This window comes from Microcaecilia unicolor, chromosome 12 (assembly GCF_901765095.1).
Source record: "Microcaecilia unicolor chromosome 12, aMicUni1.1, whole genome shotgun sequence".
Classification (NCBI taxonomy): Eukaryota; Metazoa; Chordata; class Amphibia; order Gymnophiona; family Siphonopidae; genus Microcaecilia; species Microcaecilia unicolor.
The window spans coordinates 3,915,479-3,928,011 of NC_044042.1; the positions used below are offsets into that span (position 1 = coordinate 3,915,479).

At 46.7% G+C, this 12,533-nt stretch overlaps 1 protein-coding gene across 8 annotated transcripts in view; it reads left to right on the top strand.

Annotated features, from left to right (window-relative positions):
- NFASC (neurofascin) overlaps positions 1-12,533 on the top strand; it is a 155,619-nt gene that overhangs the window by 102,183 nt on the left and 40,903 nt on the right. For 6 of the 8 annotated variants that reach the window (XM_030220553.1, XM_030220554.1, XM_030220558.1 and 3 more), the window contains 7 exons: positions 1,885-2,032; positions 2,808-2,932; positions 3,888-3,929; positions 4,604-4,705; positions 5,913-6,110; positions 9,232-9,302; positions 9,968-10,190. In XM_030220553.1, the coding sequence (XP_030076413.1) occupies positions 1,885-2,032; positions 2,808-2,932; positions 3,888-3,929; positions 4,604-4,705; positions 5,913-6,110; positions 9,232-9,302; positions 9,968-10,190 (909 nt within the window). The remainder of the gene's footprint in view (positions 1-1,884; positions 2,033-2,807; positions 2,933-3,887; positions 3,930-4,603; positions 4,706-5,912; positions 6,111-9,231; positions 9,303-9,967; positions 10,191-12,533) is intronic. The other 2 variants (XM_030220555.1, XM_030220560.1) reach the window with 1 other exon arrangement.

Sequence of the window (12,533 nt, forward strand, 5' to 3'; positions counted from 1 at the left end):
ATGGGGAGAGAGAGAGGGAAAACAGATGGAAGGATTGGGGAGAGAGGGAAAAACAGATGGAAGGATGGGGAGAGAGAGGGAAAAACAGATGGAAGGATTGGGGAGAGAGGGGAAAAACAGATGGAAGGATGGGGGAGAGAGAGGGAAAAACACATGGAAGGATTGGGGAGAGAGGGAAAAACAGATGGAAGGATGGGGAAAGAGAGGGAAAACAGATGGAAGGATGGGGAGAGAGGGGGGAAAACAGATGGAAGGATGGGGAGAGAGAGGGGGAAAAACAGATGGAAGGATGGGGAAAGAGAGAGGGAAAACAGATGGAAGGATGTGGAGAGAGAGAGGGAAAACAGATGGAAGGATGGGGAGAGAGAGAGGGGGAAAAACAGATGGAAGGATGGGGAGAGAGGGAAAACGGAAAGATGGGGAGAGAAAGAGGGAAGACGCTGGATGGAAGAATGCAGAAAGAAATAGGGGAGACACTGGAAGGATGGGGAGAAAAAGCAGAGCTGCTGGATGGAAAAGGGGAATAGAGAAAGACTGGAGAATAAGAGGAAGGGGCATGGGGAGAACAAGGGTGAGGAAAAGATGAAAAGCCACAGGTAGATGAAGGAAATTAAAGAATGGATAGTAAGAATGAATTAAATCTGGACAGAGAGAGAGCCTGAAAAATATTGAAGAAAGCAAAGAAAAAGGAGACAAAAATGACAAATGGCACAGAAGAGTTAAGCGAAAAGAAAAGAAAGCAGAATCACAGACTGGGACCAATATGGAAAGAAAAACAGTCACCAGACAACAAAGGTAGAAAAAAATCATTTTATTTTCATTTTAGTGTTTGTAATTATGTCCAATTTGAGAATTTACATTGGCTGTCTTATTTTGCACTGGGTATACTGGAGCTGTAAGAGCTTACAGAGATTATTTATAATGAAAAAAATCACTTTATTTTTTTCTCCTATAGTACTATAATATTTTCAATGATGTCTGTTTATATGCGCCATGGCTGGTATAGGGGGTGTGGTTAATGTGGGTGTGGCTATCATAGGGGTGGAGCCATATGTGGTGACCCCGCCCATAATGAGTACTGGCACCTTTTTTTCTACAAAAAAAGCACTGGGTACCGCATACAGTTCAAGCTTCTCCTACTAACCTACAAATGCACTCAATCAGCAGCCCCTCATTACCTCTCTACCCTCATCTCCCCTTACGCTCCTACCCGAAACCTCCGCTCACAGGACAAATCCCTCCTCTCTGTACCCTTCTCCACCACCGCCAATTCCAGACTCCGCCCTTTCTGCCTCGCCTCTCCTTATGCTTAGAATAAACTTCCTCAGCCCATACGCCAAGCCCCCTCCCTGCCCATCTTCAAATCTTTGCTCAAAGCCCATCTCTTCTATGTCACCTTCGGCACCTAACCATTTCACCTCTACCCAGGAATCTAGACTGCCCTAATTTGATTGACTGCTCTTTTTGTCCTTTAGATTGTAAGCTCCTTTGAGCAGGGACTGTCCTTCTTTGTTAAACTGCACAGCGCTGCGTAACCCTGGTAGCGCTTTAGAAATGTTAAATAGTAGTAGTAGTAGGTAACTGGCCAGTGTTAGCGCTTAAATAGGACCATATAAATAGTTCACGCGCTAACAAATGGCCGGTTAGCTCTGAATATCGAGTTAACGGGGCGTGCGCTAACCATGGATATTCAGTGCCGGGGACCGGATATGGCCCGGCTGAATATCGGAGGGAGAGCTCAGACTATCCAAATGTGGTCTAGTTTTCTGGTAAATCCTGGGAGGGGGCCAGGGCTCTGACGTGGGTTGTGCGATAACTTTCGATGTCTGGGAGGGGTCAGGGCTCCAGCATTGCTCTGTGATAACTTTGGTGATTTTTTTATAGATGGAACCAGGATCACGAAGGGACCTGATGACCAAATCGTGAAGAGAGGTTCCACCACACGACTTGACTGTCGCATAAAATCTGACCCGAGCCTGAAGTTAACTGTGTCCTGGTTAAAGGATAGCAACCCGTTGTACCTGGGAAACAGGTGTGTGCTAACAGGGAGGAAAGGCTAAAGCGACTAGGGCTCTTCAGCTTGGAGAAAAGGCGGCTGAGGGGAGATATGATAGAGGTCTATAAAATAATGAGTGGAGTTGAACGGGTAGATGTGAAGCGTCTGTTTACGCTTTCCATAAATACTAGAACTAGGGAGCATGTGATGAAGCTACAATGTAGTAAATTTAAAACGAATCAGAGAAAATGTTTCTTCACTCAACGTGTAATTAAACTCTGGAATTCGTTGCCAGAGTAAAGGCGGTTAGCTTAGCGGAGTTTAAAAAAGGTTTGACCAGCTTCCTAAAGGAAAAGTCCATAGACCATTATTAATATGGACTTGGGGAAACCCTACTGCTTAATTCTGGGATAAGCAGCATAAAATGTGTTGTACTTTTTGGGGATCTTGCCAGGTATTCGTGACCTGGATTGGCCACTGTTGGAAACAGGATGCTGGGCTTGATGGACCTTTGGTCTGTCCCAGTATGGCAATACTTATGAATGTTGGTAATCTTTGACTGGGCCAGTCCTTTCCCAGGTCAGCTAATGACCTAAAAGAAAATTATTCCCTCTCTTTAAACGAGAGCTAGGAGAGCTAAGAAGTGAGGTACCAAAAGGGAAGTGTTATGCAGGTACCTGTGACCTGGACTGTTGGAAACAGGATACTGGGCTTGATAGACCTTTGATCTGTTCCAGTATGGTGATGCTTATGTACTGAAATGACAGGAGTCGCTGCTGCTTTCCGAGGAACTGAACCTTTCTCGTTGCAGGATGAGGAAGGATGAGGGTTCGCTTACCATACACGGGGTGGCAGAGAAAGACCAGGGGGTGTACACCTGCATAGCAAGCACAGAACTGGACCAGGACTCTGCAACTGCACACATCACTGTACAAGGTCAGCCAACACATCTCACACTGACATGAAAAATGTTGCGGTACAGGGTGTTGTGTCATGTTTGGTGTGATGTGTGTGATGTCATTGTGTTGCATGTGCATGGTGTCATATTTAGTGTGATGTCATTGTGATGTGTGTGATGTCATCCTGGTGGTGTGCGATGTTATTATGTTGTGTGTGATATGTTGGGTGTGTGTGTTGTCATCATGTGTGTGAAATGTGCGATGTCATTGTGTGTGTGTGATGTCTTTATGATATCCTAGTGGTGTGAGTTGTCATTGTGTGATGTCATTATGATATCCTGGTGGTGTGTGATTTGAGTATATCATGTGTAATGTCATCAAGTTGGGTGTGGTTGTGTGGGATGTCATCGTGTTGTTTGATGTCATCATGTTGGGTGTGAAGTCATATGCAATGTCATTGTGGTGTCATTGTGTTGTGTGTGATGTCTTCATGATATCCTGGTGGTTGTGATGTCATTGTGTTGTGTGTGGTCATTATGATATCCTGGTGGTTTGTGATGTAATGTTGTGTGTGATGTCATCATGTTGTGAAGTCATGTATGAGGTGGTGTGTGATGTCTATGATCCTGGTGGTGTGTGATGTGATGAGTATGATGTCATGTCATCATGTTGGGTGTGGTGTGCGATGTCATTATGATATCATTGTGTTGTGTGTGATGTCATATTGGGTGTGAAGTCATGGGTGATGTCATGATATTGGTGGTGTGTGATGTCATTGTGTTCTCTGTGATGTCGTCTGGAACCACCCAGCATTTCCCCATCCTTGTAACTTCTCTCTGTAATTATTTTTTCATCTAACTGTAACTAAACAAACTCTTCTAATTAAGTCTGTACTAATAGAAAGCCAGACAGGTTTCCATTTCTGTTTAGCCTTTAAGATCTTAATGATTGGATTAACCTCGTTAATCTCTAACCTCTGACTTTCCTTACAGCAGCATCTTCTCCAACTAGCCGCATGACCTCCTTACCGAAAGGTAAACAGTGTCCCCTCAACTCCCCCAGCCGCATTTAGTGGGGTTCTGGGGCTCAGACCAGGTCACGCTTGAAATCTTTTAATGAGTTGGATGCAGTGGAGACATGAGTGGAGTGAAAACTGGTTTCTGTACTTCTTCGTCTCATAAATTTCTTGGGAAGCCCGGGTTTTCTTTCGAGGCAGGGGAGTACCACAGTCCGTGACCCCTGGCAAAGACTATTGCAGCAGTGGGTGGACTAGATTTTTGGAAGGGGGACAGGGAGGGTGATTGAAACCAGGTGCTGCCATGAAAGAGGCTCATGGCTTTGTACCCCAAAAGAGAGTGGTTCTGACTGAGTCAGAAGCCCAAAGGAGCAGGAGGAAGCCACAGGGCTAAGAATCAGTGGCACATCCGTGGGCTGTGAGCGTTTGTTCTGAGGAAGGCTGACTGGATACAGCAGGTCTTTTTCTCTAATTCTTGTTTTTCTGATTTACTTGTTTATTTTATACCCTCTGTGTCTAGCCTTCCATCGGGGGTAGGGGGAGGCTGCTATGTGTTTGAGTGGATGTATGAGCCGAGATGGGTCGGCCCAAGCGCAGGGTTTCCGAGCTCTGTCTGAGAGTATGAAACAGCGTAGGTGAACAGGGAAATATGAGAACTCCACTGGTGACCCTTCTCTGTTGCCTACCGGGCAGATAAACCTGATCCGCCACGGGACCTGGAGCTGACGGACCTGACAGAGAGAGGCGCCAGACTCACGTGGCTTCCTGGTGATGACAACAACAGCCCCATCACAGGTGAGCAGTCCTTGAAGTACTCCATTCCAATGCCCAAAGCACAGCATTGTTATAAATTGACCGGCGCAGTACGTTTTTTTTATTATGGAGTAGCACGGTGAGGGCCAGATTCTGTATTTCGCACTGAAAAAAACCCCACGCTTAGTGCTATTCAATAAACCTCGCCTAAAGTTAGGCACAGTTTATTGAATACGTGTAACGCCTGTCCCTGTGACTTAAATTTAGGGGGGACCATTTACGCCATCTAAAACCTGGTGTAAATGCAGTTAGGCGTGGATCAGGCGTATTCTATATCTGTAGGAAAGCCCAGGACCCTCCCATGGCCACGCCCCCTTTTGAGTGCCACATATTAGAATTTACGTGCAGTAATACACTTGGAAAGTTGCATACATAAATTCTAATTAGCGCCTATTGACGTGTTAATTAAATTGCGTGCACAGCTTTGGTCAGTATATATATTGAACACCGCCTTGAGTGAATTCCTTCAAAAAAGCGGTAAATAAATCCTAATAAATTAATAAATAAAATATATAGAATCCGGGCCCAGGGGCGTAGCTACCATGGGGCCAAGGGGGCCTGGGCCCCCGTAGATTTGGCTCTGGACCTCCCTACTGCAACCCTCTCAACCCCCCCCTTTCCACCGCAAACCCGCCGCCGTCATGTACCTTTGCTGGCGGGGGGCCCCAACCCCTACCAGCTGAAGTCCTCGGCCGTGCGGCGTTGCTTGCTGAATGATCTGATCAAGTTTCTGTGCATGCATCTGACATCCTGCACGTTGTACGTGCAGGACGTCAGACGCAGCACAGAAACAGATTCAAACTTGATCAGATCATTCGGCAACGCTGCGTGGCTGAGAAGAGGACTTCGGCTGGCGGGGGTTGGGGTCCCCCGCCAGCAAAGGTACGCGGCGGGAAGGGGGGGTTGAGAGGGTTGCGGCGGGGGGGGGGTCGGCGGCGCCGGGGGGGGGGGGGTGCTAAAATGTGCCCCCTCACCTCGGGCTCTGGACCCCCCTCACGTCGAAGTCTGGCTACGTCCCTGTCCGGGCCTGAAAATGCATCGTTTAGTGGTATCACTCTGCTGATTCCCTGCCGCTGAAGGGTTTTGTGTACATAAGAGATTTGCCGTATGTGATGTGAATGAGGAACTGGGATGTCGAGACCACACATAGCAGGGCCTCATTGTTCTCGGTTCTCCTCCTTCTCCACAGATTTCGTCATTCAGTTTGAGGAAGATAGATACCAGCCCAGGACGTGGCATAACCTGTCCACTGTCCGGGGGAATGTGAACTCCGCCATTCTTAAGCTGGCCCCCTATGTCAACTATCAGTTCCGAGTCCTGGCAGTCAACGAGGTGGGAAGCAGCTTTCCCAGCACCCCATCCGAGCGCTATCAGACCAACGGAGCCCGTGAGTTATTTGGTGCATTGTAACGACATATCTCTATATCCCAGTACCCCTCAGAGCAAACAGCTCAATTGTGTCTATCAGGAGCCCCAACCCCTAAATATTACCGACACACATGGACGGCTGTAGAACAGGATTTCCCAAACTGTGGCTTGCAATCCCAAAACTCGTGTTTGGGATCAAAACCGGCACAGGCTGTCCATAGAAATGTCATCAGCCCACGCCTCGTGGGCTTCCTGTGGTATTCTGTTTTTTACAGTTGTCCGGGTCTAGCTGCTTCTGAGTAAGTAGAACCAACGTTTCAGCCATCGTGATGTGGCTTTCTTCAGGGTAAGCTGTGAGCTCTGCCACTTGTCTGTATATATAGTGGCTTCTCAAACCTGATTTTATGGAGTTTGAGATGGGTAGTTTCCTCAGGAAGGAAGGCCCACCTCAAACCCCAGCCAGTCAGGTTTGAGAACTCACTATATATAAAGACAAACTGCAGACCTCACAGCAAATTTATTTAGGTTTTGCTCACACCTTCTTCAGTAATAGCTCAAGGTGAGTTACATTCTGGATATTTCTCTGTCCCAGGAGGGCTCACAATCTAAGTTTGTACCTGAGGCAATGGAGGGTTAAGTGACTTGCCCAAGATCACAAGGAGCAACAGTGGGATTTGAACCGGCCACCTCTGGATTGCTCTAGCCACTAGGCCACTCCTCCACTCCACCCTGAAGAAAGCCAAAGCACAATGGCTGAAACGTCAGTTCCACTTACTTAGACAGAGCAAGACCCGGACAAGTGCAACAACTATGACACCAGCTGCAGAAGCCTAAGCGGAGGTCATTATCCTATGTCCCCCACCCCCCCCACACCTCCTGTTTTGGGTAGCAGGACCAACTCTTTGGAACTTATCATTATTCGAGCTTCATCAAGGATTGAATTACCTTGTGGGTCAGTATTGAGCCAGCAGTGGTCAACATTTCGGTAAAAGCTGACCACTGCCAGCTACGTTTGACCCAGCTATTCAGTGTCAGGCCATATCTAGGTGGATGTGAAGCGTCTGTTCACGCTTTCCAAAAATACTAAGACTAGGGGGCATGCGATGAAACTACAGTGTAGTAAATTTAAAACAAATCGGAGAAAATGTTTCTTCACCCAACGCATAATTAAACTCTGGAATTTGTTGGCGGAGAACATGGTGAAGGCGGTTAGCTTGGCAGAGTTTAAAAAGGGGTTAGACAGTTTCCTAAAGGGCAAGTCCATAAACCGCTACTAAATGGACTTGGGAAAAATCCACAATTCCAGGAATAACATGTATAGAATGTTTGTACATTTGGGAAGCTCGCCAGGTGCCCTTGGCCTGGATTGTCCGCTGTCATGGACAGGATGCTGGGCTCGATGGACCCTTGGTCTTTTCCCAATGTGGCATTACTTATGTACTTATGTATTCAGTGCCAATGCGCTTAGTTAACTGGGCAACGATATAGCTACTATGTCATTGTTTAAGCAGTTCTCCTTGCTTGGGGGCCCTTTTACTAAGGCGCTGAAAAGTGGCCTGCGCTGGCTTAGGTGGCACGTTTTGGACGCGTGCAGGTCCAGTTTTCAGCGCAGCTGGGGGAAAAAAAGGCCTTTTTTTCTTCTGACCAAAAATGGACGTATGGCAAAACTAAAAGCAGCACATGTCCATTTTCAGCCTGAGACCTTACCGCCACCCATTGACTTAGCGGTAAGGTCTCACGCACTACCCGGGCGGTAAGCGTCAGCGAGGGTAAACTGCTGATTACTGCCGGCTAAACGCCATGCAGTAGAAAAGCGTGTTTTGGACGCTTGTCAAAAATGGAATTACCGCCCGGGGTAGGTGGTAGCTGGGTGGTAGTTCCAATTTGACACGCTTTGGATGCGCATAGCTGCCCTACGCACCTTTGTAAAAGGGCCTCTTGGTTAACTATCGTTTATCGTTTACTAATTGAATGTACCGCCTGCATTGGCACTGAATATCGCTGGTGCCTGCCACTGTTCCCTCTAAGCTGAACGGGAGTCCTCCACCCAGGGGCGTAGCTAGGTGGGGCCACGGGGGCATAGGCCCCCACAGATTTAGCCCTGGCCCCCCTGCTTTCATCCCCCCCCCCCCCCGCCACATTTGATTCCCCCCCCCCCCGCTGCTGCCGCCGTCAGGTACCTTTGCTGGCAGGGGTCCCCTCTTCAGCGCTGGTCTCCTGGATTCTGTTTCTGTGAATCCTGACATCCTGCATGACGTCAGGACTCACAGAAACAGAATCCAGATCAGCGAACGCGCCGGACTCAGAGACCGGCGCTGAAGAGGACTTCGGCTGGTGGGGGTTGAGGACCCCCAGCAGCAAAGGTACTTGACGGTGGCGGGGGAGAATTGGCAGCGGAAGGGGGTCAAAAGAGACAGGGGAGGGGCTGTGGCACTGGGGGTGGGTCAAAAGTTGCGGGTGGGGGGGGGGTCGGCGGCGCCGTGGGAGGCTAAAATGTGCCCCCGTACCTCGGGCTCTGGACCTCCCTCCCGCCGAAGTCTGGCTATGCCTCTGCCTCCACCTACAGTCCTGCCAGTAGGTGGTGCTGTTTTTTTCAATAGTGAAGGGACAGGCAAGCTCTGCAGGTGTCTCTAGCCATTGAAACCACAGTATTGAAACACCACCCCCTGCTGGCAGCAATGCAGTTGGAGGACTCCCGCTCAGCTTAGAGGGAACAGTATTGCCAGTGTAACTCCTGGCTCCACCGAGACTCCCTGCCCCGGCATTGCCCAGACAGTGCTGCAATGGTCAGAGGGGGATATTCAGCAGTAGTTGCTACTCGGTGCCCCTTCCTGACCCGCTCAGTATAATTTAATCAGTCAGGAGCCTCTTCTGCTCAGTTAAAACATTGGGCCCTTTGGTTCTACAAAAACATTACAGTTTAAAATAGCCGTCAGCCATGTTATTGATTTATTAAGGTTTTTGCAATGTTCTGAGTTTTTGTTTATGGTTTGGGTTGTCATATGAATGACTGAATTTGATGTTGTCGGTCGTTATCTACCAAAAAGATGAAATTTGGTTGGTGGGAACTGTAAGTTAAACAAAATAATCCTGGCATTAAGGTTTAAATTCTTCCTAAAACACATTTTTCTGGATTTTAGCACCGGAAATAAACCCTTCAAGAGTGGAGGGAGTGGGAAGCAGCAAAAACAACATGGAGATAACGTGGACGGTAGGTGCTTGAATAACTTTCTCCTTCTGCTCTAATGTGACTCGATCCAGCGTCACTAAGAAAGCCGTCCTCAGACTGAATGAACATGTGCTCCACTCCTAGGCCCTGCTTCGTTCTGTTCTCTGAGTCTGACGTCCTGCACGTACAACGTGCAGGACGTCAGCATGCAACAGAAGGAAGACTTTTTTGCACTGACTGCAGGATGAAGAGGATGTCGGCTGGCGGGGATTGGGGTCCCCCGCCAGCAAAAGCAAAGGTAGGCGGCGGCGGCGGGTAGGGTTCGCAGCGGGGGGGGGGGGGGGTCCAGGATGAAATCTACGGGGGCCCAGGCCCCCTCGGGCCTCACGTAGCTACGCCACTGTTTTCAGATAATGTCAAATAAAGCTGCATTGCAGCTTGCTGGAAATGTCCATCTGTAGCAAGCTTACTCTCTTGATAATGCCAGACAGATCAGACAGGTGGGGGGTGGGAAAGGTTTGAGGGGAGGGGAAAGTAGAGGTGCAGTGAGCAGATACAGAAGTTCATTTTGAGATCTGTTGCAGCTGTAGGCACAGGTGTAGCTCTGAGCATCTGGCTCTTGAGGATCAATTGGGATTTATTTCTTGGAATGTGTTTCTGTTAGCTGGTTCTAAGTGACTCACTCAAGTCTCCTGCTCACCCTGCAGCCTCTGAACGCAACCCAGGCCTATGGCCCAAACCTGAGGTACAACGTATTGTGGAGGCAGAGGAACACGGGAGAAAGCTGGAAGAACGTCACAGTAAGAACCTCCAGATACGTGGTGGGACAGACGCCTGTCTACGTACCCTACGAGATTAAAGTGCAGGCTGAGAATGACTTCGGCAGAGGGCCCGAGCCTCCTGTGATCATCGGCTATTCAGGGGAGGACTGTGAGTATTACATGACAAGTCGTTTTACCCCATAACATCCTCCTAAAGACAATCAAGTATGTAATCTGCTCCTCAGACGCCAGGCCAACAGAGGGTTCGCCGTTTCAGGTCATACATCCACTCAAACATATAGCAGACTCCCCCTACCCCCAATGGAAGGCTAGATGCAGAAGATACACTTGGAACCAGCCACAGAATAGAAAAGCTCAGTGCATGTTCCTGTCCAGCCCATCGTAGCATGTGTAAGGGAAGGTAGGCATAAGGAAACCAGGCTCTGACAAGCATGGTTACCAGTTCGTGAAAATGTTTTTTGCTGACTGACTGTTAGGTTTTTGCTGGCAACCTTTTTTTACAGACATTTGACTGTCACCATTTTGGGCACAACTGTTCTACTCCCTGGTCCCTGCACTATTGATGTTTTATGTTGACCTATGGTCTTCTCCATCATCTATCTATCTCTGTCTCTCTATCTATCTATCTATCTATCTATCTATCTATCTATCTATCTATCTATCTATCTATCTATCTAACTATCTATCTATCTATCTATCTATCTATCTATCTATCTATCTATCTATCTATCTATCTATCTCTGTCTCTCTATCTATCTATCTAACTATCTATCTATCTATCTATCTATCTAACTATCTAACTATCTATCTATCTAACTATCTATCTATCTATCTATCTATCTATCTATCTATCTATCTATCTATCTCTGTCTCTCTATCTATCTATCTAACTCTATCTATCTATCTATCTATCTATCTATCTATCTATCTATCTATCTATCTCTGTCTCTCTATCTATCTATCTATCTATCTATCTATCTATCTATCTATCTATCTATCTATCTATCTATCTATCTCTGTCTCTCTATCTATCTATCTAACTCTATCTATCTATCTATCTATCTATCTATCTATCTATCTATCTATCTATCTCTGTCTCTCTATCTATCTATCTATCTATCTATCTATCTATCTATCTATCTATCTATCTATCTATCTATCTATCTATCTATCTACCACATTTATACCCCACATTTTCCCACATGTTTGCAGGCTCAATGTGGCTTACAATAAACCGAAAAGGCTATTGTCAGTCCAGCAGTTATACAAATACAATAGACTGTGGTAATCGGAGAGGATAGAAAGAACAAGGTATAAAGGGAAAAGGGTAAAGGTAAGATAGTCCAAAATGATCCGTTTATACGCTATTTTCAAGGATTTTAGGTTTTATGTTGGATCCTGGGAGTAGACCTTCCGGAATAGGCTGGTCTTGAGTAATTTCCTAAAGCTGAGGTGGTTTTGAGTGGTTTTGGCTGCTTTTGGCAATGCATTCCATTATTGGGTGCTGATAAAGGAAAAGGAGGAAGGGTAGGTGGATTTATATTTATATTTTGTAATCTTTATGCTTTATCAGTTCTTACTCCAAGGTTCCACATTTCATTTTTATTGGTCTCTCCTTACTTCCTTTTCCTTCTCTTTACTGACATAACATTAGTTTACAGACCTGTCTATTTAAACTGAGTGTCAATAAAATTACAGACTGGACCGTAGAACATATTTAAGTGCCCAAGTGAGAGCCCAGCTGGACCACTGTTTACCAGGAATAGACCACACCCTGACTTGTCATTTATCTCATTTCTAACTTGATTTTAATGTTCTTTTTTTTTTTTTTAAGATTCTTCTAATCTTACAGGTTTATATCGCCACCAGTTTGTAACATTAAGAACCCGTTTCTCTTCAGCCTCTAGCAGGCTCCATCAGCTTTGCTGGGGAGGACAAAAGGTCACAGAGGGAAGGTGACGGGGAATCGGAGGGGTTAAATGCATTTGCTGCTCTCTCTCAGATGCAGGCGATGCTAGACTGCACCAGAACTGAGAAGGGATTCTAACAGGCTCGAGACCCCTCACTCTCTGCCCAAGCCAGAGTCGGAGCTTGGATGTGGGTGGCCTGTACTGCATTATGCATGTGTAACTCTCTGTTCAGTGCAGTAAACCCTGATCAAATGCATGAAAATGTTATCATTTGTAGTAACAATCTTTTTAGGACTGTTTTTTTTTAAAGAAATAAAAGCTGATGATCAGGGTTTCAAGAGAAATGGCTTGTTAAGTTCCTTTATAAATGATACTCTTATCATACAAGGGTCAACACAGGAGGACTGGAGTTAAAAGGGTTAACAAGAGTTTTGGTCTTTGACACAAATGCCATCCTTGTCTCCCTAGGTTTGACAAGGAACAGAGTGGAATCCGCTACCAGGGGGGAGGTTTCCTGTAGCATCAGGATGGCTCCATCTTTTTCAGGGGGGTTTCTGTCTTGGTGTCTCTTTATCCCTGGG